This window comes from Amia ocellicauda, chromosome 13, assembly GCF_036373705.1.
Source record: "Amia ocellicauda isolate fAmiCal2 chromosome 13, fAmiCal2.hap1, whole genome shotgun sequence".
NCBI classification, from domain to species: domain Eukaryota; kingdom Metazoa; phylum Chordata; class Actinopteri; order Amiiformes; family Amiidae; genus Amia; species Amia ocellicauda.
The window spans coordinates 18,289,655-18,316,616 of record NC_089862.1 but is presented as its reverse complement, the minus strand read 5'-3'; the positions used below and the strand labels follow the sequence as shown (position 1 = coordinate 18,316,616).

Sequence of the window (26,962 nt, the reverse complement as noted above, 5' to 3'; positions counted from 1 at the left end):
TTCAGAGTTTGTTAAACACTGATTCAGTTTAGAGAAAAACACACAGATTATGTATATGCACAATATGAATATATACAACTACCCCCCCACCATTAAAAATGAAGGATTCCCCCAACAGGTGTCCACTTGACTACAATTCAGGTTCATTTAAACCTTTTAAATCAGATCTGATTAAAGTGTACACAGCAACTGTAATAAGACATTATGTATAGTAAGATTTATTTTAATTTTTGGGGTTTAAAAATGTTCATAGGCTGGTACACAAATAGGGATCTCATACAAACAAAAGTCAATGCATTATAAAGACTACATAGACCACACTCAGAACTTACTTGTATCTCCTAAGCCTCCCCTCTCTACACTACACTCAAACACTTCCTTATATAGGAACACCACCCCAATCACAAACAGATGTGTGTCATTAACCTGTTGATTGACACCTGTGCAGACCCAGTTGTATCTTGGGACATGTAGGCCTTTTGGTGTCCACCATTTTCTGTAAGGACCTCAAATTATTAATCACACAAGCAAAACAGTTTCTCCTCTGGTGTTGTTTTTTGCTTTGCTTCATTTTGTTGCCTTGTTTTAGTAGTGGCTTCTGAGCCCCTGTGTCATTTGTTCTAGCTCTGTGCCTCCAGCAATTGGGCATCACCTGGCTTGTCTGTTTCTTGCAGCGTTGTTTAAATCAGTCCACTGCCATTCCTTTCCCTCTTTATCAGCACAGTTAGAATCTGGTCACTAACACCTTTCTGTCGAAGCACAAATCCCACCCTCGCGCTTCAGTGCTTTTTTCACACAGTTACCACCAGTCTGAGGTTTACCTGAGTAATCTCAAAAGCCTTTTTTTCATTCACCTATTCTCTTCTCACAGTTTGGCTATTTGCTCCCTGGTAGAGTATTACTGTGACTTCTCTTCGCTGACTCCCAGTAGACACCTTGAATTCCAAATTAAAGCTCTATTATAAGTGCACATCCTGGAAGAAATATAAAATATAACCACAAAGCATTATTCCGTAATGACTTTTCTCTGAAAGCACAGGGACCAATGCTTTTTTCTGTGCTATATGTACCATTTTCAGATAAAGTAATTGGCATACCACTAAAATGTGCACAAATTACACAGAGACGAAGAAGTAGCTTCAGAAAAATTGCAGGAAAACTGGTTTCCATTACTAGATTATTTCTAACTATGCACTTTTGTTTTAATTAGGCATGTATTAATAGCTTTTATAAGATTCTACAGAGAAACTGTTTGTGAAACTGCTTATCATAATTTATTGTATTAGGCTACTTTATTTTTCCTGGTTGCATATTTCTTCTGTGCTCTCAACGTTTTCAATTCTCAATTTACATTCGGGAAATACCAATCTCATGACATCTCCTGCTGTGTGGATAATCCAGAACTTGATTGGCTGGAATTTAGATGATACATGGGAAAATGAGGATAAACTCAATTTCCTTTACGTGTTCTTGGCAGGACAAATTAGAGATCTTGTTACAATCTACTGCACTGTGCGGATAATCCAGATGAGAAAGACAACAAAAACATCAAAATCCTTATGTGTAATCCAATGACTTATTCCCCCCAACATTCAAAGAAAGAAACCTTCAGCCTTTTGTCTCTTTGACGAGCTGACTGCTGGTCTCCCGTTAACCTTTGTTTGTTATTTAGTTCTGCCTTCTTAGGCTTCAAGCAGAAAACAAGCACTTGACTGAAGCCTTGTCTACAACCTAGTTTCTCACCATGTACAACTAAAGTTAGGCAATCAAACTTGAATGCTGCCACACACTCATTTGTCTGCTGGTAACAGTACCTAACAGGACAAGGAAAACTTTTAAAACTCAAAATCATCTTTCTGAAAAAGAGAAAAATATCTTCACAGATAATGTGCATTAAAATGATCAGATGATGTGTTCCAGCTATCATGTAACCCTCTCACAGAACCAATAGGTTCAGGGCATGTCTGTAAACGATCTGTAATTCTCAGTAAAGCTAATCTGCCATAGTGTCTTCAATTCAGTACTGTAAATAAGTAGCTAATTAATCCCCTAGGCCCAAATTATTGATGGACAATATGAAAATCCCCTTCCCAACATTAGCTCTTAGTGTGTCATTCATCCATGTGCTTTACATCAATTGCCTTCTTTCATAACACATCCTATATCCCTGTGCAATTATCCTCCAGAAAAACATCACAGATTCAGCATGCATAGGAGTCTGCATAAGAAATATGTATTGAAAAGCATAAACCTCATTAGTGGAAAAACGTTAAAAAATGGTACAGCAATTACCACCCATATAAATCCTGAAACTGTGTATGCTGTTAGTTGCAAGTGCTTTTTATAAATGATTTAGCACTCTTAGCTATAGGGTGGGTCTTTTGCAAATGCATTAGGAGAGTGAATTGTGCCTTCTTTTTTTTTCTAGCTCAGAAAAGAAGAAGGATTTGGAGAGAATGAGATTTCTTAAAACCCTGAAGCTAGTCAACAAACTCCGTCCAAGTCATTACTTCCAACTCAGCAGAGAGACCAAGTTCTGAAGGGCATAACAGAAACACAACCAAAGGCAGATTTAGGACAGAAGAAAGGAGGCGCTTTTTTGTACTGAGAGTGGTGTGTGTGGAATGTAGTATCGAATTATACAGCGGCTGTGGCTTCGCTGGGAAAGTTCTAGAAGAGACCACGAAGCTCCGGCACAGTCGAGTCGTTCTCATTTTTTGTCAAGGAATCTTACACGTCATTAACAATCTCACATATTGTTCACATGATATGGTTTTGCACATTTCTCCTGTTATCTTTATTGAAAAAAAGAACAGCTGTTGTGAACTTAAACTCCAGTCTGAACAATGGATGTTAAGCATATGAAGGCCTGGTCTGTATGTAAGGGGTACAACATAATTGACCTAATGAGATTGTGAAAAACGTTGTGCTTTCTGTTTGGATCTGTTTTATGTTTCCATTAATAGTGAGCTAGTTTTTGAATATTCATGTAAATCGTCTTGCTTTTCCTTTGTCACATCTGTAAGTTAACATGTCTGTTTTCTTTAGTAATACATATATATTACCAACCATAATCCCAATGAGAATGATGACCTCCAAACGGATATAAAAAAAGAATGTCTACAAAAAGGAATCCAAATAATATTTTTTTTCACTTATGACTTTCAGGTTACTTTGAAGGCCCAAACAGAGAAAGAAAAACATTTGACATGCCAACCAGGTTATGTATTATTTACATACATAATGGCACTTACACAAGACAAGTGAATGCTGAGTGAACACTAATTACAGGAGACTGCAACTATCATATGTGCCCCTGCTGTGGAGACTGTGGATGCTCTTCCCTTCCCCCGACATGCATAATATACAGGCCTATTTTGGGCATTTCAAAAACAGGAGTCGCATAATGGACCAGGACGGTTCCATCCCCAACACCCTGTCTAGGTAAGAAAGGCTTTTCAGAGTCAGTGTCCTGAAAGAATGACATTAATTCTGAATTCTAAACAGTAGCCAGACTTGGCACAATTATATTTAATCCCTCACGCTTTTGCAGCAAGACACAAGGACATGGATTTTGCACCAGAAATGAACAGCTCAGAGTTTTTACAGCCATGGCTGAAAAATAGCACAGCCCTTGCAAATAATGATGAAATGTACTAACTGTGAAAAATAGCAATTTTGGTTCTCACACAATATCAGTGAACATAATATAATAGGAAGAAAGTTCAGCTTGAGCAATTGAGGGTTTTGAGCAGAACACAACTTTGCATACACACTGATCAAAATGCTGGAGATGTACATCTTTCCTCTGTGTGTACCTATAGTAACAGACACTGTAGGATCATGTATCAAATTACTTTCATTGCCTTAACATTGCCAAAACAGTCTGTGAAAATGGTGCAAGTACTGTGTGTGCTGGAACTTACTAAATATACCCCCCACCCTAGAACATACACCCCACCTCATGCTCAAGATCAGCCTTATTTACATCTCTATCAAAAAGTAACACCTGTACAAATAGTGGAGACGTGTTCTATTAAACTAGACAGAAATAATTCTAAACAGAAAACACACATTCCCAATACTGCTGACCTTGAGCGACCTTAGGTTACTACACCTAAGGTGAAATCTGAGAATATATCGTGTCTTACCAGTAAAATACTACTAAGTTTATCAGTATCACTGTAAAATAATGTTGCCTGCGCCCATGGAATTTGATGGTGAGGGCCTGTACTTCCACCTATACAGTAACAATATTTCAGTGGGAGTATAACAGAGTTGTTCAAGGAAAATAGCTTTGAAAACATTTCTTTGCCTGCTCCGAGTCCTGACCTCAATCCCACTGAACACCTCTGGCAAGAGCTTTAAACAGAAGATCATGAAGAGGCTGCAGAAACAGGCTTCTGTCAGCATAGTCGCATCTGCGCTGCAGGAGAGATGGCACAGTAAAAGTCTGGCAATCTATCAGAGGGATTGCTGCAGTCAGAATGGCGAGCCTACGTTCACTTTCGTGAGCCGTTGTACTTACATATTACATGCAAATCACATATCTGAAAAGACGATAATCAGGGAAATTATGTATAAACAAAAACGTTCTTGGCGGGGAGGTCTGCAAACAGCCCTCTTGTTCTTTACACATTGTCCTTCTCCCACTGCAATAAAACATCTGAGTGTACAAAACTACTTGTTCTCTTCTCAGTCATGGATCTACTTCACGCACAATTCTGCATCAAACCATCACTTCCATGTCAATTTAAATACCACAATAAAAATAAAGATTACTAGCAGATGTCACCTGAGCCAGCCTTGTGGGCAGGCAAGAAGTGAGAGTTAATGGCAGGTAATCTCAAATGCTTTCTGCCACTTGAAGACCCATCATAGCAAAATTCAACTTCCTCCTCAGGGAATGTATTCTCAGAATACAGTAGCATGCCTGGGAGTTGTTTTTTTCCACCAGTCTCCATTACAAGGATAGCTTCTCTCCATTTTTTTTGTGGTTTAATAATTCTTCAAACACTCACCTGTAACCACTCCTTTTGTGAAACATTACACCTGCATTAATGTAACAAACAACAGGTATTTCAAATATGCACACTAATACTTGTCCACATTGAAACCTCCTTGCCTACATAGTTTCCTCACAGCTTGAAGAAGTTTTTATATTCCAGGCTTCACGGTGAAGAGTAAATGCATTTGGAAATGTTTAAATCTGTGTGCCCTTTAGGAGAGAAAGTTCTTTCCAGAAGAAGAGAATAATTAATGATTGCATGAATCTTTAATTAAGCACAATGAAATAGTGATAAAACTTTGGTGATACTGTGTTAACCAAAACCACAGAGAACCTGGAAAAGCAGTTAAAGAAAAACAATATATAGAAGAGCCGATAACAACAACCATGGACAACACACAAGAAACACTGCCACATTTTGTGTTTTACTTGCACTAGCAGGATGCACACTGTAAAACACCAGGTTAAACAATGAACCTTACATGCATATGCAAGTGGTATTACAGTGGTTATTTTTTACCGTAGCTTTTCAAAAAGTGTGTAAAATTCAATGTCGTGGCAGTCAAATATGCATGGCCAAGGTATTCACTTTGCTGATGATTACTGAAGATAAATGTGTTTCCCGAACATTACCTCTTTCAGACTGTGCCAAGTAACTAACTGTCTGTTGTAGTGGCACAGAGAGGTTGCCAGACTCCACCCAGTAGTATATTGTAAAGAAGTCTTAATGTCCAGTCAATATATTACTTATTACTATTACTATAGTTCATTTATTTCTTTGCAAGAGTCTTGGTTCAGTATCTTACTGCTGCAACTGCTCATATATTCTAATAAGCAGTGTAGACATTTTACATACTGAAAAGTAACTGAAATACGACCAAATGCCACTTTGAATAACTATTTTTAATTTAGCGCATGATCTCTGTTAATTGTCCCTGAAGAACACTGAATTGCAACTAATGTAATGTTTTAGGAGAAACAGCCTTCAAAACACTTTATTGATATTGGAAGTTGCCATTTAGCAAAGAGCTGCCAAACCCGACATTAATTAATTAACTTTATGGCCACATTCAATATATTTTCAGGCTACAAGAGCCTTCAGTGGAGTAAAAGAACGGCCTTCGTTTCTACAGTGGTGTCTGTTCTCCAGCTTTAATGAAAGCAGTGCCAGCAAAAAAAAAGCCAGTTGCAGATTCCATTGTTTTCTAAATCTGTATACAGTGGAGATTTACATTTCAAGTAGATCATCTGTCAGCCTGCATTAATTTGATTTTATTCAGTTATCTGTTCTTAAAAACAAATACATAAATAATATTAAGCTTTCTAACAGAAAAACTGTTTAATATAGAAAATAATTTAAATAAATAAAAGATCATCTATGCCATTACTTTTAAACAGTAATTAGAAGTAATTGAAGTTCTGCCAGCAGCATGCATTGATCTCTATGCTAAAATGTAGACAGTAGGTGGTGCAAGATTATAATAGGATCACATTTAAAAAACAAAACAAAAACAAACATGTGAGATGCTTCAAGTAGGTTGAATTATTTGTTTTACACGTTTAATGTGCACATAACCTGCAAAAAAATGCTTTCAGATTTTTTTCCTCCATCAGTTTGAATACAGTTCACATTATTTCAACTTGCAACATTTCAGGATAGCTCTATTAAAACCCTAACAATGGGAACAACTCATCACAGAGAACTTCTGAGGGCACCCTGTTGAAATATTGGATACAGCAGGCTACTGTCTACATTTTTCATTTAATTTGTGGATTTTAGTGAGAGAGGGTAGATTACTGGTGGGTCTAATCCTAAAGTTGTTTTATTGCTTTTCTATCTATCTATACTTTAATCAAAACGCCGGTCTGATGTTGCACAATCATCAGATTACCATTAGGAGAAATACACCTCTTATTTGACAAAGATGGGTACTTTAAACATCCTTAGAGTTTTTACTGGACAGTCACAGGTGCGTCTTTCGCACTTCGCCTACTAAACACCATTGTTTTTTTAGCAAAGGACAATCTTTTTAAAGCGCTTGAGTCTATAATAATGGTGATCACAGCCAGTCCTGTGCGCAAAACACACAGGTGCGTTTTTGCGCATCTTTATGTACGTCTGTTACCATTCTGTATTATGCGAATAGAAACAAACCCTAGAGGCTTTTCTCTAACAATACTGAAGTATATAATTGCAAGAACTAATACATTAGATCAGTAAAAGTAAAACAGATGGGGAAGATGCACAACACAAACTCGCCTTATGCGCACACAATGTTAGTCCAGAGTGCTGAAACCACTGAGGTCAAAGATCTACCAAGTTGACGTTTTGGACACACAAGTGCAAACTATGTCCAGGAAGAGCCCGTGTAAACACTTGGGGGGAAAAATACATATATTTGCATACAACTGTCATGGTGACCAGAAGTGTGCACTGAGAGAGGAATCGCACAGCAATGTGAGCTGGAGATGGGTACTTACACTGCTGTTCTCTCCTGTCCAGTGCACCATTGCCTGGTTGTGAGTTGCGTCCCCTTTGAGCACGAACGAGCTGCTGAGCAGGGAGACTTTCTCTTGGGAGGGGGCTCTCCTGAAGCGTCCCACCCCGGCAACATCTCCATCAGTGCTGGCAAAGCTGCTCCCCAACACACCGCCGCTGCCGCTGCTGCTGTCAAGCATCCGCTCTCCGCCGCTTCGCTTTAAAACGCCGCCGCCGCCACAAGACACGGGTCCCAGCCATGACATCCACGCCGAAGCCAACACCACCCAGCAGGACAGGTGCGCGGAGAGGGTCCCCCTTGGAGAAAGAGACGCCCCACTCTGCGCCATGATCGCGCTTGATCTGATACTGACAGAGACTGTGATGTGAATGGAAGATAGATAGATCTACTGTAAGGAGAGAAGGAGGGAGGAGGGATTGGAACCAGAGCGAGGGTATACATTGGAAACAACGTGGTCATGTTCATGGGCCGGATCGGGGCTTGCAATGGGAAAAGTGTTGCTGCCATCAGGCGTCCAGTCGGTGGAACTGCCGATTCAATTCCAGTACTGGTCTCGATATGAGCCTTCAAGTACAGCTCTAGCACTTTACTTTTGTGACTAATGTGTTGTGCAAATAGAAATAGATCAAAGATATAGATGTTTGCACCCCGGATAATGATACGTGGAGCAAATCATCCAATGTAGAACCTTTCTTACCATTCTTTCTTGTTTTGTTTCTTTAAAAGTTGTTTCTGCCCTATTTATTTTTCCTATTTAAATACAAAGACTATGCCAAAGGTTGGCATGAGCTCTGCAGTAAGATATAGAAAGACACAAAGATGGACAGATAAACAGATAGATCGAATTTGGCACATTTAGCTTAACTGTTTCTTTACAGCAGTCAAGGTCCGTTCTTGCCAGTGTCATGGATGGGGGATTGAAATAACAGCCCCAGCAGGGCAGGACTGGGCAGCATTGGCTCAGCTGCAGGTTTGTATTTCGCCTGTGCTTGCCTTAACTGCTCTTTATCAGTTCCAATTAATTAAATAAGAGCAGGGAAAGGATTAGCCCGACCTCTCAAGAGCTACAAATGTTACAATGAAGAAGGATGTGTTGATTGCTGTGCATTTAACTCACAAAGCATGCCAGCAAGCTAATTATTGTTGAAACCTACATGCCCCCTACATCAAAAGTGTTCTTTACAAAAAGATTCCCTTCTAATTTCAGAACCTCATTCATTATATCTATAGAACAATTACCAGCAGCACTTATTGTGCCATAGATTCTATTTTATTTAAAATGGCAGTAACAATTTATTGTAATATATACATATCTTGACATTTACCATTTTTATTTTATTTTAAAACTATATTTTACCTTCAGTGTATATATAACTACACCAGGGTCGTGTATTTTGGTGGGGGGTTGGTGATCTCCAATGTGAATGTAATACAAGCCATACCTTTATAATCCAGGATTGTAGTTCCCTTCCATTTCCCTCACGTTGTCTGTCATCTAAGATTAAAACTGCTTTTGAAAATGCATATCATCTGTGAAACAATTCAGTCCATAGTACTACCAGTCTGGAATTTGAAGCTCCTTAATTTATTCTGTGTTATTACATTTAAGACGTGTCAGAGAGTGTTTAACCTTGAGCACAATGCCCAAGGAACAGGAATTTTAAAGTGAGCTGAGTAACAATGTGTTGTGAAACCTTGGCTGTGCTGCATTGTTTGGTTTGTTATTAGCTGCTACATGACACAAAGGATGGACAAGCATTCAGTTATCTTCAAGAGAAAGAATAGGGCATTAGTAAAACACATCCATCCACTCTACTGTTTTTTTAATGTGATAGCCTTGGGATCATTACACCCACGAATTTTCTTCAAAAATATTTAAATAATTAGAATTAATACATATGTGTGTGTATGTGTGTGTATAAATATATATTAAATAAAACATTTATTCTACTGTCAAAGTGTAAATGTAATGAAAATTAAAGTAATTGAATAACCTGCTAATGGAGTACAGCAGTACATAAACGCGGTGGTGTTTGTGTATATTCTGCATGGAAAACATAATTCTGTTAATTTACTCCTACATGTTGAGGGGGGTTAAGACAACATTGGCACTGCACTGAACAGAAATTAAAGCTGAAAGTACAGTAGACAATGAGATCATGTGAAAGACATTTAAGTAGATTGAATAATACATACATACATATATACACATAAAGACACTAATGCACTAATGCAAAGACAATTACTTATTGAAATAACCCTGGGGTCCAATCGACCACTGAGGACTTCATAAAGTGAAAGTACCAACTGTCTACATGTCTGATACTTGTTTTATTAGTTCTACTATATAATTAAATGTTTAAAACTGCAGAAGATTAATTCGTTTCCATTGTGTAAGTAGCCAATACCATTTATCATTGCGCAATGCCCACAATGGACTTATCTGAACCAAATTATCCTGTTCTCAATACCATCAATACAGTTCACACCAACATGTTAAAAAGCATACAATTATGTAACTTCCATAATGAGTTAGTTATCAGGTTATATTTTTTCAGGACCTCCGAAAGAGAAAAATGCATGAGATATCTTGTACTTTTACAGTCCACAGAAGACAAATGAGTTGCCATAGAGAAGACAATGCTGCATTTGCATAACTAAAGGAACTGCCTTACACAACCAAGTCTCACATTTCCTCTTTGAAGGCATTTTAAATGAACCATCATCCTTCCTTATCTTCAATTGATGTATTTAATTCCTCCCATATCCAAGAGTCCATGTAGCTTCTAACATTTTTGTTTGTTATGATCTATGAATTGTTAGCTGTCCTTACCTTATCTATTGTAATAGGTCTTGGTCTTATATATTTTCCAAAATGTGCATATATTTATACACACACACACACACACACACACACATACACATACGTAAGATTTAACAAATATACTCAAACATTGGACTTGTGTAGTTCAAGTACACTCTCTGCTAACTGGCCTTCTGTGTGTTGATCAAACATGGCCTCAGGATTAAATAAACCCCAACGCTGTCTCCTCTATGACTTCAGCAGGGGTGATTGCAGTACCAGTCCAATTGTACTGTCACCAAGGCCTTGTTAAGGTAGCCACTCTATATATGTTTTTTTTTGAAGAAGGCAAATAAGGATGTAAACCAGCACATAGCCAGTGTAAACCAAAATGTGTGTGCCTTGTGTTGTGACTAATTTATGTTACTCCTGCTCTCCACATACCATCATGTCATCAATCTCACAAGTACAGCAAAGTCCCAGGAGGTCTAACTGACTCTTGTAGCCGGGCAATCAGAAGAGACAGGTGACATTGTACAACAGTCGCTGTGAAAGACAGGGCTGTCAAAAATACCGATACGTCGATACTACCGCGATACCAAATTTCAGAAACGGTTCAGAGCTATGGATTCGGTAATATCGAAGTATCGGAGCACTCTACTTGTATAACGAAAATTGTGATTGCGTCTTTCACGTAACAAAAAAAAGTATTTTTGACCGCACAGGGACACCATACACCTCGGCGGGAAACAAAGAAGAGTCAGCTGATGTTGTAACCAATGGACTTTATTCCCGGTCCCAGCGAAAACGAGGCTCTAAAAGCAGCAGATGCGGAAGTGCGATAAACAAACGTGTCTCACTGTTGAGTTCCTGGCCGTGTGAGCGATTCCCTTTATGACGGATATAAAGCCTGTCGTTTAACAGATTTGCAGTAGACAAACCAAAGGAAACTCTGGATTATCACAATTCGCAGAGACATTCACCACTTTTTTGTATTTGTGTTCAATTCGGTATTAATTGTACTGATTACATTCGGTGAGCTCTTTAATAACAATAGAACCGCCGAGATTTCGGATTAAATACAACCACCGCACCCAAAATGGGTCTCCTTTATAAAACAGCTGTGTGACGTAAACGAAAAATAAACAGTTGGATTCAATTTAATATTTTTACATATTTACACATGAACGTCAACAACATTTTTACGGCAGTAACACTGTATTCTCATTGAAAGTAGCAGCGCATATAGGCACTTACAGTACTTACCTGTATAAATTGGAAGTTGTGAAATGTATTATATTTTGAATTGCTCTGTTTAATGTAAATTTGAATTTGTAATGTTGATGCCTTGTACTTAACTATTCTTGCACTTTGTATTGCACTGATGTTGTAAGTCGATTTCTGGTGTAGAAATCGGTATGCACATATGCTAGCAAACACACAATTGAAAAAACAAACAGTTATAAAAATAGCATAACATTAAAATAGAATATCTTATGCAATGTGAAAGCGCTTTGAGATGGGTTTGACTGTATACAGCTGCAGGAAGGCGCTTTTCAACCTGCAGTGCATTTACCACAGACTGCATTTCAACAGCATGGACAGCTGTGTATCGCCAGCCGCCCCTGACACAAAATAATGAGCACATGATCAGACAGGGACTGGTCAAGGCATTGATCAACAGTGAAATCCGCAGGAAAGTTAGAAACTTGCTGAGCCGATGAGAGGACAGGCAGATGTGATTCTTTAATTGTGTATTTTGTGTAATCTGCTAATAAAAAACAATGATAATAATATATGAATATATGTGTAGACTTATGTGTTTCAGCTCTCAACACGATACAAATGATTTCACAATGACTGAGTTCATTACAAAGCCCAGATTGTCGGCTTTATTGTGTTCAAGCCTACAGCATAAACTGCGGTATTTATAACTTCTTATATTCGACGGGTTTACAGCAAACGCCGTATAGGTATTTAAGTCATTTTTTTTATTTTATTTTTTTTTTGTAACATATAAGGAGAGATAAGCGGGAGAAATTCACATACGCAGAGATTTAGTTTTGCATTCAAAATCCGCCCAAAATATGCGGGCAATGCGGTTCTAGTGTTCATAACCATTTAAAAATAATACGTGTAATTACAAAACAAATATTGATTCAGGTATATCTAAAGGCATATTCATAATATAGTTATAGATAATGCATCTCGACTTCGTTTTTTATTTTCTGGCTATCTGCCTTTAAGATTCTTAACCGACATGGCTGTATCTATTAAAACTTAAGTTACACAGTATAAATGAGTTACCTTTACTATACCCAGTATTAATATTGTTTAACGGATGAACTATGGCTCAAGACTGTGTAGATGTATTTGCCTGTTATTTACTGTATTATTTTCTGGTGTGTATAATGACTGGTGTGTGTTACATGCATGTTCTGTATATCAAATGAAAGGACATTAAATTCCCAAATGGAACACGTTTTCAATATATTATAAATCTATGCAATAATAATGCAGTAAAACGTCAAACATGAATGTGCCTATTGACTGTTACTACCACAAGCCTGATTAAACCAGTCACAGAATGCACTGTGTTCTGTTGGCCAAAGAAATTACCAAAATATACATGAGTGTTATTAGCTCCCTGCACTCTGTTGTTCTGAAGAGAATGATTGAATGGCTACTGAATTCTGGAAAAAGTTTTCTTAATACTATGATACTTGTGTTTACTGCTCCAGCCCATTTGATCTGGAGTGAAGATTGTGTATCTTTATGAAAGGAATGCTAATGTATGTTGTTTACTGATGTCATATAGAAGTTCAAAATTATAGTATCGTGACAACACTAGTGAAATATATTGTCACTCTGATCTTTTTATATGCAATTTGTGTCTATAAGGATATACAGTAAACAGTGTGTATAATGCATCAGCATAAAAGATTACTATACCTGTAGGTGTGTGTAACTAAATAAATAATTGGGGTCTGACCATATTATTATAGAACTTGAAACTCATGTTTAGCTTTACTAGTTGTCACAAGGTTATATAACAAATACTATTTCAAGGGCATAATCAAATTGTTTCCTTTTTGCGGTTTCATTTTTGCTGCATATTGTGTTGGGTTTCCCAGTTTTGCTGTATAACCATTTGATTTCTGTGTAATTCTTTAATTATTTGACAGGAACCAGGCACCAGCCGAACTTGTACAACATAAAACTCAAACAAATCCAGACACAAACGCAGGCTATAGTTCAGTGTCTAATTAAAACCCCCCTTGAGATCTTGTTTCTCTCCAAAAGCAGGGGCTTTCCAGTGATATTTAAATAATCCGTATCTTCCTCATATGTGCTGTATAATTAGCTCAGGTTCTAAAGTTCCAGTGTCAGCTGTGCCTTTATTAGGACAGATGTGCCTATTACTGAGAAGATGTGGACAGATGAGAGCAGCAAACAAACAGTCGTTTTATGAAAATTAATATACTATGAGATGAGCGAGACAAGGAGAAGGATTAACATTTAATGCAAGCAGCTTTGGGAATCCAAAACAAAGATGGTACAATCCCAAAGGGAAAAAATCACCTAATTCTTTATGAAAATACCACTCTGGACAATGCATCCCCTGAATACTGATGAACTCTGAAGGCTGATGTGATGACAGCACCTTACTTCAAAGGGCTTGGGTTTCTCTTTTTTGTGCTGTAAAGAATACAGATAACAAGACTGATCAGAATAAGGAGAACCTTGTTAAAATATGAATGTTCAAAAACAAATTTAATTTAAATATAAAGTATTTGGTACATCAATCTTGCATTCATATAAATGTGCACATGATTTAAAGCATTCAGGACTTTCACATATGTTTAATCAATGAAATATAAAAAAGTCTAAATCAAACCAGAAGTGATTTTTGTGTGTTTCTTAAAGTTTTAAACAAGCCAGATATTTATGTACTATTTATGTTTCTATTTACTTTCTATTTATAACACATTTCAAAGACATTTTCTTGTACATCGTCTCAATGGTGCTGCCTAAATCACTGTAGCACAGGAAAGTACTCACAAGCAAGTGTGCAGCATGAGATAATTCTGAGTTAGTCCATTCGTAATTACTGCTGCTGACTGCTGTGTACATGGATTGTCACAAGGTTTAAACACCTCTTCTTTTTCCCTTCACATAGTCAGAAACTGTACACTGCTTTCATTTATGGATCCCCTAGGAATTTCCTGAAATTACAAGATTAATATATTTCCCCTATTGCAAACAGATTTTTGACTTTCTAAGAAACACTGATCAATTCAATTTCCTTTTTTGCTTTTTATTTGATTAATTCCTTAATGTAAACCATTCTATACCATGATAATTATGGACTGTGCTAAATCTTCAACACAGCTGGCACATATGATCACAGATTGTAACTGACCCAGCTGGACAGTCCCCTAGAGCAGTCAATCTAAACCTTGTTTGTTATGTTATTCAAACCTACTGCTTAAAATCTTTATACTGCCCCTGGATTTTGGTTTTATCCACCTCTTCTGTGCCCATTAATTGTGTATTAAAGAGAGAGCAATATGTGTTCTTAATATTAATAAAACAACCAACTTTGCACAAGGAAATTAGAGGAGGGGGCATGGTAGCCACTCCACAGTGAAAACTGACTGGGGTGGATGACACATGCAGAAGCACAGAAAGATTATTTTTAGGAGTGTTTTTTTTTCTTTGAATTATTGTTGCATACAAGATGCCTAGTCTGCTCACCTTAAGGTTTTCCATAGTTGGTTAACTGGTATAACCTGTCTTGCAATATTACCCCAGATCACAAAAGAGACATGACTAATACATGGATGATTTAATTAATTCTGTTCCCTGACACAACAATGCCACTTTTATTAATTAATAGAAACCACTGCAGAAATCTAGAAATCAGAAGTAATGTAAATGTTATGACTGTAAAACAGACGGCTCATACAAGCACACTCTCTTTCTGGAGATGACCTCATTACACAGGCAAGACAAGGACAGAATTAGGAAAAGTCTCATTTCATGAATAATACACTAAAACTGCTGTTTGAATGAGAATTCATTAAATCTTCCGTAAATCTTGTTCTTCCAGGTTGCTGAGCTGCAGTTACAAAGACACTGACTGACATCACTTCTCTGATGCAGTAATGTGCTATACATTTCTTCCTGAATCACTATCAACAACAAAATGGAACATTCCCCATTGTATACATAGTCATGAGCAACGTTAGAAACTAAAACTAAACTGAGGAATATAACTTGTTATTGCAAACGCTAAGGGTTAGTTATGCTAAACAAAAAATATTTAAATGACATCATCAAAGGGAATGCATGGCCCCTAATGCAGTCATTTCTAGAAAGAGCTATAGCCTAGTGGCATCAACTATAAAATATTCAAGGCACAACATTTCTGTATTGAAGTCTACCAGAGCCTTTGGTTAAATGAAGAATGGAATAAGAAAACACATTAAAAGATGAAAGGCTCAGAAAATCTTTACCTGTGTATAAGTATAAGCAGTATAGATATGTGAAGCCTTTAGCAATCAAATGTGACTTTTAGTGCATTTGCTTCTGATTTCTAATGCATTACATACTCAATATACTAACAACACAAAATAGGTATACAAAATCTATGCGATCAGCAGCCGCAGTCTTCTTCACCAGTTAGTGTTTGCTACTTGTGCATATTTGTTTTCCATATGTAGGCTACTATTAGTAATGCCTTCTTAATACGTAATACTAAATTTTTAAACCCCTGACTGCACCAATGCCAGGGATAATTGGTGACATTTTTAAAAAAAAATCACATTTTACACAGAAGGCATGTTATTGCATGAAGTGCATGCACATCCCCCATCCGGCCTGCAGATGGCCACCACCGTAATCAGCGACATGACGGCCTAGGAGCTGTTCAAGCGCATCTCTGAGCAGCTCACCACAAACACACAAAGTAAAGTAATACATAATGTTAAACAGTTAGTCATCTCAATTGTATTAAATGTTATGATCTATAATGAAAGCTCAGTACGTAATGGCTGCCAGACAGAATGCATGCACCCCATAAATCATTACAAAAAATCACACTGTACATTAATTAACACAACGAAAAGACAAACCAACATACTGTATATATATCAATAAATCCAAGACACTAACAACATATACAAACATAACAACATAATAAATTATAATGTATCTGCATAAACCAGAACAAAAACACAAAAAGCACAACGTCATGCCAAGTGTACACTTATCGAAGGGTGTAGGAGCCAGTGTGCCATTTGGGATGCAGCCACTAATCTTTCCTTCAACCGCCAGACCTGCAGTTTATGTGATTGGCTATAGCCTACTGAATATAATAAATATAGCTGACAATATGGGCTTTGTAATCAAATTAGTAATTGTGAAACATTTATAACCATGTTGATTGGTGAAACACGCTATTTTCTACACATCATATATGACACTTTGTAACACAATTTTTGTTCCTGGGTTGTAAGAGTTATTTCCAAATTCCTTACGCCTCAAAAGTATAGAAAATGGCTATTATTCCCCACAAACTTTGCTTTTGTGATCAGGACAGAGATATTTTGAAATGTACCTATTTCCAATGAGAAAACGGGCGAATTTGTGTCTTTTCATTTACATAAAGTCAGAAGAAAACAACATATGAATCCAAATTAACATGTATTTATACTCAAGTAATACAAAAATGACTACAAAAGATTTAGAAGTGAGTAGTTATTCGAGATTTAAGATTATACTGTCAAATCTCAAAAAACTACTAATTTCTAAATCTTTTACCCGCAGACCAGTCAGGGTACCCATGCTGACCCCTGTCCACTGCCGAAAGCACCTACAATGGGCACATGAGCATCAGAACTGGACCACGGAGCAATGGAAGAAGGTGGCCTGGTCTCCAAATTCCCCAGATCTCAATCCAATCGAGCATCTGTGGGATGTGCTGGACAAACAAGTCCAATCCATGGAGGCCCCACCTTGCAACTTACAGGACTTAAAGGATCTGCTGCTAACGTCTTGGTGCCAGATACCACAGCACACCTTCAGAGGTCCAGTGGAGTCCATGCCTCGACGGGTCAGGGCTGTTTTGGCGGCGAAGGCCCTACACAATATTAGGCAGGTGGTCATAATGTTATGGCTGATCAGCGTATATATACTTCTGAATATGGCATGGCACATTTTCCAAGCAGACAGTACAGTCACCCCGTTTTGTCCCATTAAAACTTCACTCATTACTAATTAATTAACTCTGCAGTAGATAAATAGCTGATGCATGCCTGACTGCAGCCTTACTCAAAATCAGCAATCACCTTCCTGGGATACATACTGACATTAGGTCGTGCTTTTCTGTGCTCAATACAGGGGACTGTGACATCAAAACAAAATGCCCTACCTACACATTGCCATTGAATATACACTTATAGCTCTCCCCTAACCGTGTTATTAAAACATGTTGAACACATTTACTTTATCTCACTGAAGTGATTCATACAATATCATCCAGCTTTCTCAGTTGATATTGTCATTCCCTCTTTTAACTTTAATGGGTTTTTTTCAGTATCTGCATTGCATTATAATTCTAACCTGTTTCAATCCAGGTAAATTAAGCTATGCATCACTTATAGGTGCATCCTGTGGTGCTGACCCACTTATTAAACCACTGCTGCTTTCACTAAAGTTGGATCCATCATGGTTTATGTCTAGCTTTTCTTCCTAGAATTTCTTAGCAGACACCCTTATCCAGGGTGACTTACAATTGTTACAAGATATCACATTATTTTATTTATATATATATTTATAAATCTAGGCATTTACTGGAGCAATCTAGGTAAAGTGCCTTGCTCAAGGGTACAACAGCAGTGCTCTCACCTGGGATTGAACCCATTACCTTGTTGCTCCAGAGTCCAGAGCCCAAACCACTAAATCCATTCATATAATCCTCCTTCCACTTTTGAAAGCTCATTGATATTCCAAACCGCATGAAACTATGCCTTTTTAAAAGAATGGTATAACTGATCATTCCTTTTTCATGCATTTACATTAAAGGCAATATGAATACAACTTTGCAACCATGGCGCCTGAAACAGAAGATGACAGAGAAACTGATGAATATGTTTAAAGAAAATAATCCGATGCTTTTTGAAAGTGTAAAGAACTTTCAGGTTCTTCCTCGTGTATGACATCATTATCAAGGGATTTCAGCAGGCCGTTCATATAGAAATATAATGAATGTCAAGGAATTTAAATAGTGTGTTTCAAAGTTTATTTAAAATACTCTACATTCATGGTGAATCCATAATGCATTAAGAAAACTTTGTCATGCTTTTTAACCTGCCTTGTTGGTGGTGAGGAGAACTGCACCTAAAAAAGTGATAGTCTTAGGGGAACCAAGGCAGCCCCTGAGGTGACAGGTGGGCAGGAGTACTATTTTAGGACCAGTAAATCTTCAATACTCATCATCTGCACCTGGAGGATCTGGAGACTGTAATCCAGACCCTGCTGCTATCCCACATGGGAGAAGTCCCAGCTGCACTAGTAAGCCCATAAAGGTGTTGTACATCACAGCTTTGAGAAGCCAATATGAACCATTAATGTGCATAAATATCCAGGTTTAAACATGTTAAATAGGCTTACAGGCGGGGTGTATATAGTTCAGTAACTCTGACTAAATCTATAGAGATTTAAATTTAAATGAAACACATTACAAATAAAAAATGAATGCATTGATGAGAATCCCTTATTTCGTGTTTATAATGTGATAAAAAATAATACAAAAATACATAATTAAAAGAGGAGAGAAATCCCCCAGTCTCATAGCACATTAGGTGAGAAGTTTGTATGTTAGTATTAACAGGATCTCTTAAAAACCCTTTGTTAAACCCTCTGCATGCATTGATTATGTGCTGAACTATAAGTTGAAGTTAACAGCCTTCTGACTAGAAGTCTTTCAAAAGATTTATAACAGTGGTCAATGAAAGCTGACAGTGCTATAAGTAGGAAAATGTAAAAAAATACTGAACTGCCTCACTTGATGAATCATTAGGTTATTTTCCTTTCACACAGTAAAAAAAAAAACATCTGTGCAAATGATTTGATAGGACACAAGAGAAGGCTAAATCCATTTTGTCTGTCACATTGAACATAATGAGGTGTGAAGAAATCACGATGAGGAATGAAACAGAACGATGCATTGAACGGGCTGTCTAATTTGCCTATAAATACATCATGAAACTATTCACATATAACATCCTTATTATAAGCTGAAGAATGGGATTGCTGGTTGATTAATAACTTGGCAGTGACAATTTGATTATGGCAAATTTCTAAAGGTCAGTAACTACAGGTGGCAAATGATAGAAATAACTGTCCTTTGTGTATTTGGAGACAATGTAAAATAGAAGGCTGCAATTTTTGTTGAACTCCAAAGAGACTTTGCAAATGTCATATAGGTCAAAAGAAAGTATTACTACTTCTAAAACCATAAATGAAATATTGGCACTGCAATGACAAACTTGATTCAGCATTGACTATATGTGAATAGATTAAAAAATAAATAAAAGTAAATACTCCAGTGCTATTGGACTGACTGATTAGGCACAGAGTTCTGCACTAAGTAATTGAAATGAAAAGGCTTCCACTACTTCTGTGAAAAACAGTGTAATTCCGAGTCTCCATGCTTTGTTAACTTTTATGAGAAAGAGGCATGAAACAATATCCGCAGACACTCCTTTGGAGTACAATACTTCAAATGAACGTGTTTTGAATGAAATCCAGAAATTGGCACTGATGCTTTTTAAATATAGATCCACAAAGGACAGTGTGGATTTGTATGAAAAGGAGACATATTCTTCAGGATGTCATTTACAAGCAAAGCTAATTAAAATGGGAAGGATTTTTTCATGTGCTGCAGGACGTGACTAAATGAGTTAATCTCAGAGGACAAAGAAGGTTTAGAAGCTCTATTAAGAACAATTTAAAATTTGTTGAGGGGGCACAAATGTAAACCTGTAGTGTTTGCCTTGTTTCCACTGCCAAAGCGTTTAAAGACATCCATCCTCCCAGCATCATGTTTTTGAACTTTTTCCAAATGCAGGCAACTGTCAGAAGTTCCTATATATCAATAATATTAGTATTATAATGGGAAGTTAAATACAAATGTTTTTTGGAGAGCACTGGGAAATCACAGTGCAGCACAAGAATGTAAAGAGAATAAGCATTACTTACAGGAATGGACAGATGTAGTGTATTTGACCCTTATTTTAAAATAAAGGCATTGAAAGCATTAATGCAGACTGAAGCTCTCAACCTGTAAGATGTATATGGCCAAGTTCAGTCTTGTGAAACAAAATGTATAAATGCATAAAGCCTTTTATCATTATACTTTTAATTAAAGGGTATGAATAATGCAAGATACAAATGATATATTGTGGACCGTAAGTAATGATAACATACAGTATACTAGGGTTTAAGCTTCTGAATCTACTACAGTTTAGGTTGATCTGGCAATGCCATCTGAACAACAGAGAGATTAGACAAGCTATATATATATATATATATATATATATATATATATATATATATATATATATATATATATAATTAAATATGTTTTCAGGAATAGTTTATTGGGTGACAGAAAGATATACTGGCCTAATGATGGGGACTGGGGGGCTTAGCCCACTTCATACAGAAAATTACAATAATTGAAAACAAACATAGATATACGTACACAGCATATAGACAGATGGCAAGAGTTCACAATACATTCTTCAAACCCTTATTCCCACAATCCTTTGCACCAGTCAAAAACCCACCTCAGGACTGTATAGGTGCAGCCCTTTACCATAGCTATCTATAAATCTTATTATTATTATTTTATCTGGAATGCGTTTATACAGACACATTTTAGCCTCTCATACATTATTTGAGGATCTCACTGTCATCCTTGGCAACAACCTAATTTTAATCTGAAATGTAATGAACTATATGGATTTACCAAAACACATTTGAATCTCATTACATGTGACATACATCAATACTTTTTCATTTAATATATCGCCCTGCACAGGGTCGCCACAGACCAATCTTGTAAACAGTGCGACTACTGTCCAATCATTATACAACACGGCCATTAACCAAAATAAATAATACTAACTAAACAGAATCCAAAGATGCAAGATCTGAGTTTTACAGCAAAAAACTGAATCATACAGCAAAAAATCAGTCGTCTTGTCTACTTCTAACATGGTTTCCATAAAAGCCCTTGAAACCGCTCAGCTGTCAGAGGTCACATGGCACGGCAGTCATTTTGACCTTTAAACTCATCCCCAGCGCACTTCCTGTTTGACACCCGCCTTCAGCACGGATTCTATTGGTTGCTTGACCGAGCCGCTTGTATTCGTCTTTCTGATTGGCTGAAGTGACGCACGTCCTTGCAAACGCTGTGCCGACTCTGCCAGGCGTGTGCGCTGCGGAGAAGTGAAAATGGCGAGCTGGTGTGTGAGGGCAGTGAGGCAGAGCTATTCCATTATAGGATCACCTGGGCTGCTACGGTAAGAGCTTGATCTATCTATAATCTGTAGATGTTTCTACAAATTCATGACTGGCGAAAGGTGTTTTGTTTTACATTGAATTTGAGTGTATTAAAAACCAGGTAGCACGGAAGGGTTATCTACAAGTTCAACACGCGAGACGTCAAAAAAATGAATTATAATTCTCCAAAAACACAAGACACAACTCGATTAATAAGAAATAAACTAACAAGTGATTCGTTTAACTGCTTGACAGCTTTTGTGATCTTCAAATACGGGCTGACACTGTGAAACGTGCATGCCACTCAGGCTTGTTAATGACATGTGACTTGTGTGTGTGTTGTTTCCAAAAGTTCAGCATCATCTTTACGGGAATCTGCACTTATTTGTTTAAACTTAATTGGTAGACTAAATAAGCTAGCATTGTACCTTTCACTGTGCAGGTTAAATGTGTAGTTTTGCGTAACACCGACTTGAGTTGATTAATTGGGTTAAAGGAGGTTTATCGTAGATTGTGATGCTGTTATTCAGATTACCCATTGCATTCATTTAACTTCAGCTAAAATGTTACAACATGAGATAATGTGTGACTTGGAGCTCTCCGATTGAGGTATGATGAAATGATTAGAAACAGACCCTGTGAGGGGATCAAGGTCCTGTGCCAATGCCAACAACAGATGTCACCAGAGAGCTCACATTAGTGCTGTTAATCAGATCAATGTCTTGAAGATGTGAATACCACTTTTAGAACTCCAACCATTTTGAATTCAATCCAGACACAATTAAGTATACATCCAGACTCATACACAGGTATAGATTGCTACCATGTCATTGTTTTTTTAAATGAAGAAAACAATTGCCTTGAGACTTCAAATTAATTAATGTAAACCCACATAAAAATGCTAACTATTTATAATGACTTTGTTTGCACTGCTTATCTGACTGATATAGGCTTATGTGACAGTGTTTGTATCAATTGTATTTGATACAGTGGCAAAACTCAGGCAGGTTTACATTTCACACAGGGCCACAGACTAGGCCACAAGGCACAGGCAAAATCTCTCTGTAACAGATACCTTCTTACACCTTCAGTGCATATCAATCGTAACCCTGATGGTTGGCATCTCCCCAGGGCATCCCCAAGGCTGCTGTGCACTGCTGCTCAACAGAAGAGCAATGGGCAGCGCTCGGAGGAGGAGCCCAGTGGAGTATCCAAAGTTGAACAAAGCCCAGCCGAGAAGGCCTGGTCAGAGGAGAAGGTCCAGCTAGAGGAGCAGCTCAAAGAGATCACAGTATGGATCAATGTAATGATTATATGGTTTTGAGTGCAGCAGGAAACAAAACCAGGAAACCTCAGCTCTCCAAGAACAAGTGATGCCTTTTTTACTTATTACCTGCCTGTGGTAGAACCTTCACAATAGGACTGCTCTCTTAGTCCATGGATTCAAGTATGTTTGTTAGTAACATTTAGGATGCATAGATGAGCTCATGCATTTGTGAGTGACAGTGAGTGGAAAACACATCGCCAGTAGGTGGCATTGCATTACTGTAAGTGTTATTATAAGCCTGGAGTGGATTAATAAAGATTTGTTAAAAAGCTTTCATCTAATACTGATAAATGTTGTGCCATTCACAGGACAAGTATAAGCGTGCCCTCGCCGACACAGAAAACCTGAGGCAGAGGAGTCAGAAGATGGTCGAAGATGCTAAATTATATGGTAAGTCTGACAAAAGTGAAAGTCTCTGCTTCTGTTTTGTGATTATGAACAAACTTTTAAAATGGATTGCAGTGTATCAACCCATGTTTGTGTTCATTACGCTAATGAGACATTAATGCATCTGCTTCATATAGTTTTGTCATGTGAAGGCATCTGAATTACAAACTATTCAAATTTTTTTAATAGCAGGAAAATTAAGTGTTGAGAAGCACATGTTATTTATTAACTTTTCAAATATTTGATTTTAGATGAAAATTTTGGCATTTTCCACAAGCATCATGTTTTAAGTTTTCTTTCATGCTTTACTAGGTATTCAAGGCTTCTGCAAAGACCTTCTAGAAGTGGCTGATATTTTGGAGAAAGCAACAGAAAGTGTCCCAAAAGAGGAAGTGACCCCAGGGAACCCCCATCTGAAGAACCTGTATGAAGGGCTTGTGATGACCGAGGTCCAGATGCAGAAGGTGTTCACCAAGCACGGATTAGTGAAGCTCAACCCTGCGGGGCAGAAATTTGACCCCTATGAACACGAAGCCCTGTTCCATGCCCCTGTGGAAGGCAAGGAGCCTGGCACAGTAGCCATGGTCACGAAGGTGGGGTACAAGCTCTATGGGCGCACTCTCAGGCCTGCTTTGGTAGGGGTAGCAAAAGCTCCATAACCCATCCTGTCACTGTGTATACAGTTGTGTACAGTTTATCAGGCATAAATGCTAACTGTGAAGAGTATAACAAGATGGATTCCTCAAAAGAATGTACTGACCAGGTAACTCATTTCAATGGGTCATAGTTCTAATTGGATGGAGTTTAAGCATTGGACCTCCTATGATGACATTAAACTGTTTGTTTTTTCCATGTCCAAATCTCCCTAATATTTTTTTATTTAAAAATACGGGGGTGGTACCGCCACAGTACTGAATGAAACCCCTCTTTATATTCATTTCCCAGACACTAAGTTATATACTTCTGGTTCAAATTGCAATTTGTTACATGCAGAATCATCCTGCCATCACAATTTTAACAGGTCTCTATATTCTCCGTTAAATTGAACATCCCTGGAAGTAGAATCTGTTCACCAAAAATAAGTAGAACTCTAGAATTTAGGTCTCATTTGTGGACTGTTTATAATGTGCTCTGTAAACGTTTAATTTACAGCTTATTTAAATGCTATTAAGTAATTTGTATAGGTTTATTGCTTGTATAATATACTTTTGTAATAAAGTAAAAACACTTTCTGTAAAATGGGAAGAAATAACCATTTTAGTTCTCATGTTAGCTGTTGGGGGAATGGGGTGGGGGTCATCAGATCATGAGATTTCAACATATACAAGCATAAAGTAAGGAATACAGTATTTAAAAGGAACCAAATTTGCTTATTTCATGTTCTAAGTAGTTACAATGCCATCAGGGCTAATCTAGAGAGAATCCAACCCTTAGGCTACATTAACATACAAGGCCAACTGTAAATGAACAATCATTAAGGGCACACGACTCGTTCTATTGCAACCTGCAAGACTTGATAAATAAAACCAAGGAAGTAATTTTGTAAATTGGTCTCTTTGGCAACAGACAGAATTTAAGCAACTAAATGCACCTTCCAGGCAGAATTAGAGTCAGGGTTGTGCTCTTGCTTTGTATTTAGTTTCAAGCTTCTGCTGCATGTGGTCTCTTTGCACCAAGAGTGGATGTGATGAATCAATACTGCTTCCAGGTCAGAGATGGGTCTGCACCAGCGGCTGCTTTAGGGATGGTTGTGGGTTCAGTCAATAACTAAATCTCTTTTTCCATAAGAGAATCCTTGGTTTGGAAAAAAGACTCAAAAGTAGGTGGCTGTTTGTTTGTTGCATTCGAATAGTGTAAGTATTGGCATTGATGTGTTAGTATTTTGACATTCCAGACACTGTCAGAAGGGATCAGGATTTTAAATGGCACGATGTTTATTCAAATGTTTTAAACCCTTTGCATCCCCTGCAGTGACGTCTTCCTGACTATTATAAAGAAGTGCCTGAGTAGCACGTCTGAGAGAAACTGAAGTTGAGTACATGAGTAATAAACCCACACTGATTTGTCTTTGCTGTCTGCCTTAGGAGGATGTGTGCAACATACACTATCAGCTCTTCTGATGCAGTAAGAGGTTATTGGTATGCAGCGTTTAGACTCATTTCATTACATTGTAATATCTTCTGTTGAGGGAACATGATTAATAAAAACGGATCAGAACAAACTATTGATTTTTTTTTTTTTTGTGTGTGCAGAACTGTAACCTGACATGCTGAGCTGCTAATCTATTTGAGTAGTTTCGGTATATTATTGCTTTGTTAAATAGGAAAGAAATATTAAAAAACAAATGTTACCTTGTCCATACTTTTGGGAAACATTTAACTATTTTACAACAGTTTTCTTCTAAACAAACCTTTAACAATGTCAGATTAAAGCCAGCTCACGTTCTCTCTTTCTATTCTTGAGGGAATTCAGTTTGTATGTAATAAACCATAATAATCGAGAACTGATAACCAAGGGACATGAAAATTAAGCACAAATAGGGCTGAAAATAGGTGGCCCCATTGTCAATAACTTGATGAGGGTAGAAGGTCGCCTTTTGTCAAGCTTAGCTTAAAATGAAACGACCAGTTGTATATACAAGCGCATTCATTCAAATGCAAATCGTGAAACCAATTTTAACAGGTAAAACCAGTAAAGTAAAATCTAATTATATACCTGCCTACAGCTAGGGGAATGATGCGTCATTTTGTATACAAAGGTTCACAACACAGAGCAAAACCACTTTTTAGACCATACTAGTGAAATTAAAGCAGGATTATTAACTACAACTAGGACAAAATGTACGTATCTGCATTACTGATATACTTGTACAGTCTTCAGGATTGCATTACCTGGCCAAAAACATTTGGATTGTATACAGTGCTTGCACAAATCTGGTAAGAAACAAAACCACATTTAGCGATTTGCTTTCCAAAATTCTTGCAGCAGATTAACGGTTACATGTATATGACCAAATTCATTTGTATGTATTTTCATAATGAATAATTTAGTTATATAATCTACAGGGAAATCAAGACTAGACCATGTATTTCACAGCTATGAATTTCAAGATTCCTTAAAGGTGTATTTAATACATTTAATTTTCTTACCTTAATTAAAATATCAGCCAGTTCTACAGTAGTTTAACACTCGAATCTCTACAGAAATATAACCTACCATTGCGTAGAGCAAATATATCCAGAGGAAAAACAACACATTTGTTTCCCCATGCTGCTTGGAAAAAAAAAAAAGCTCCGAAAGCTTATCAATAAAAAGGAATCCCTTTTGCCCTGGATTCCTGAAGGACTTAGGTTTCCAAGTTA

The 26,962-nt window shown here is 37.4% G+C and overlaps 2 protein-coding genes across 3 annotated transcripts in view; one reads left to right on the top strand and one right to left on the bottom strand.

Annotated features, from left to right (window-relative positions):
- The window catches only part of sorcs2 (sortilin-related VPS10 domain containing receptor 2), a 262,530-nt gene extending 254,608 nt beyond the window's left edge, over window positions 1-7,922 (bottom strand). The window contains exon 1 of one of the 2 annotated variants that reach the window (XM_066720074.1): window positions 7,490-7,922. In XM_066720074.1, the coding sequence (XP_066576171.1) occupies window positions 7,490-7,837 (348 nt within the window). In that variant the 5' untranslated portion in view covers window positions 7,838-7,922. The remainder of the gene's footprint in view (window positions 1-7,489) is intronic. The other variant, XM_066720075.1, reaches the window with a different exon arrangement.
- A 13,849-nt stretch (window positions 7,923-21,771) lies between these two features.
- Window positions 21,772-25,957, top strand: grpel1 (GrpE-like 1, mitochondrial). The gene is made up of 4 exons (XM_066720073.1): window positions 21,772-21,906; window positions 23,018-23,177; window positions 23,522-23,603; window positions 23,913-25,957. Exons 1-4 carry the CDS (start codon window positions 21,839-21,841, stop codon window positions 24,257-24,259), a joined length of 657 nt encoding a protein of 218 aa, XP_066576170.1. The 5' UTR covers window positions 21,772-21,838; the 3' UTR covers window positions 24,260-25,957.
- Window positions 25,958-26,962: the final 1,005 nt, after the last annotated feature.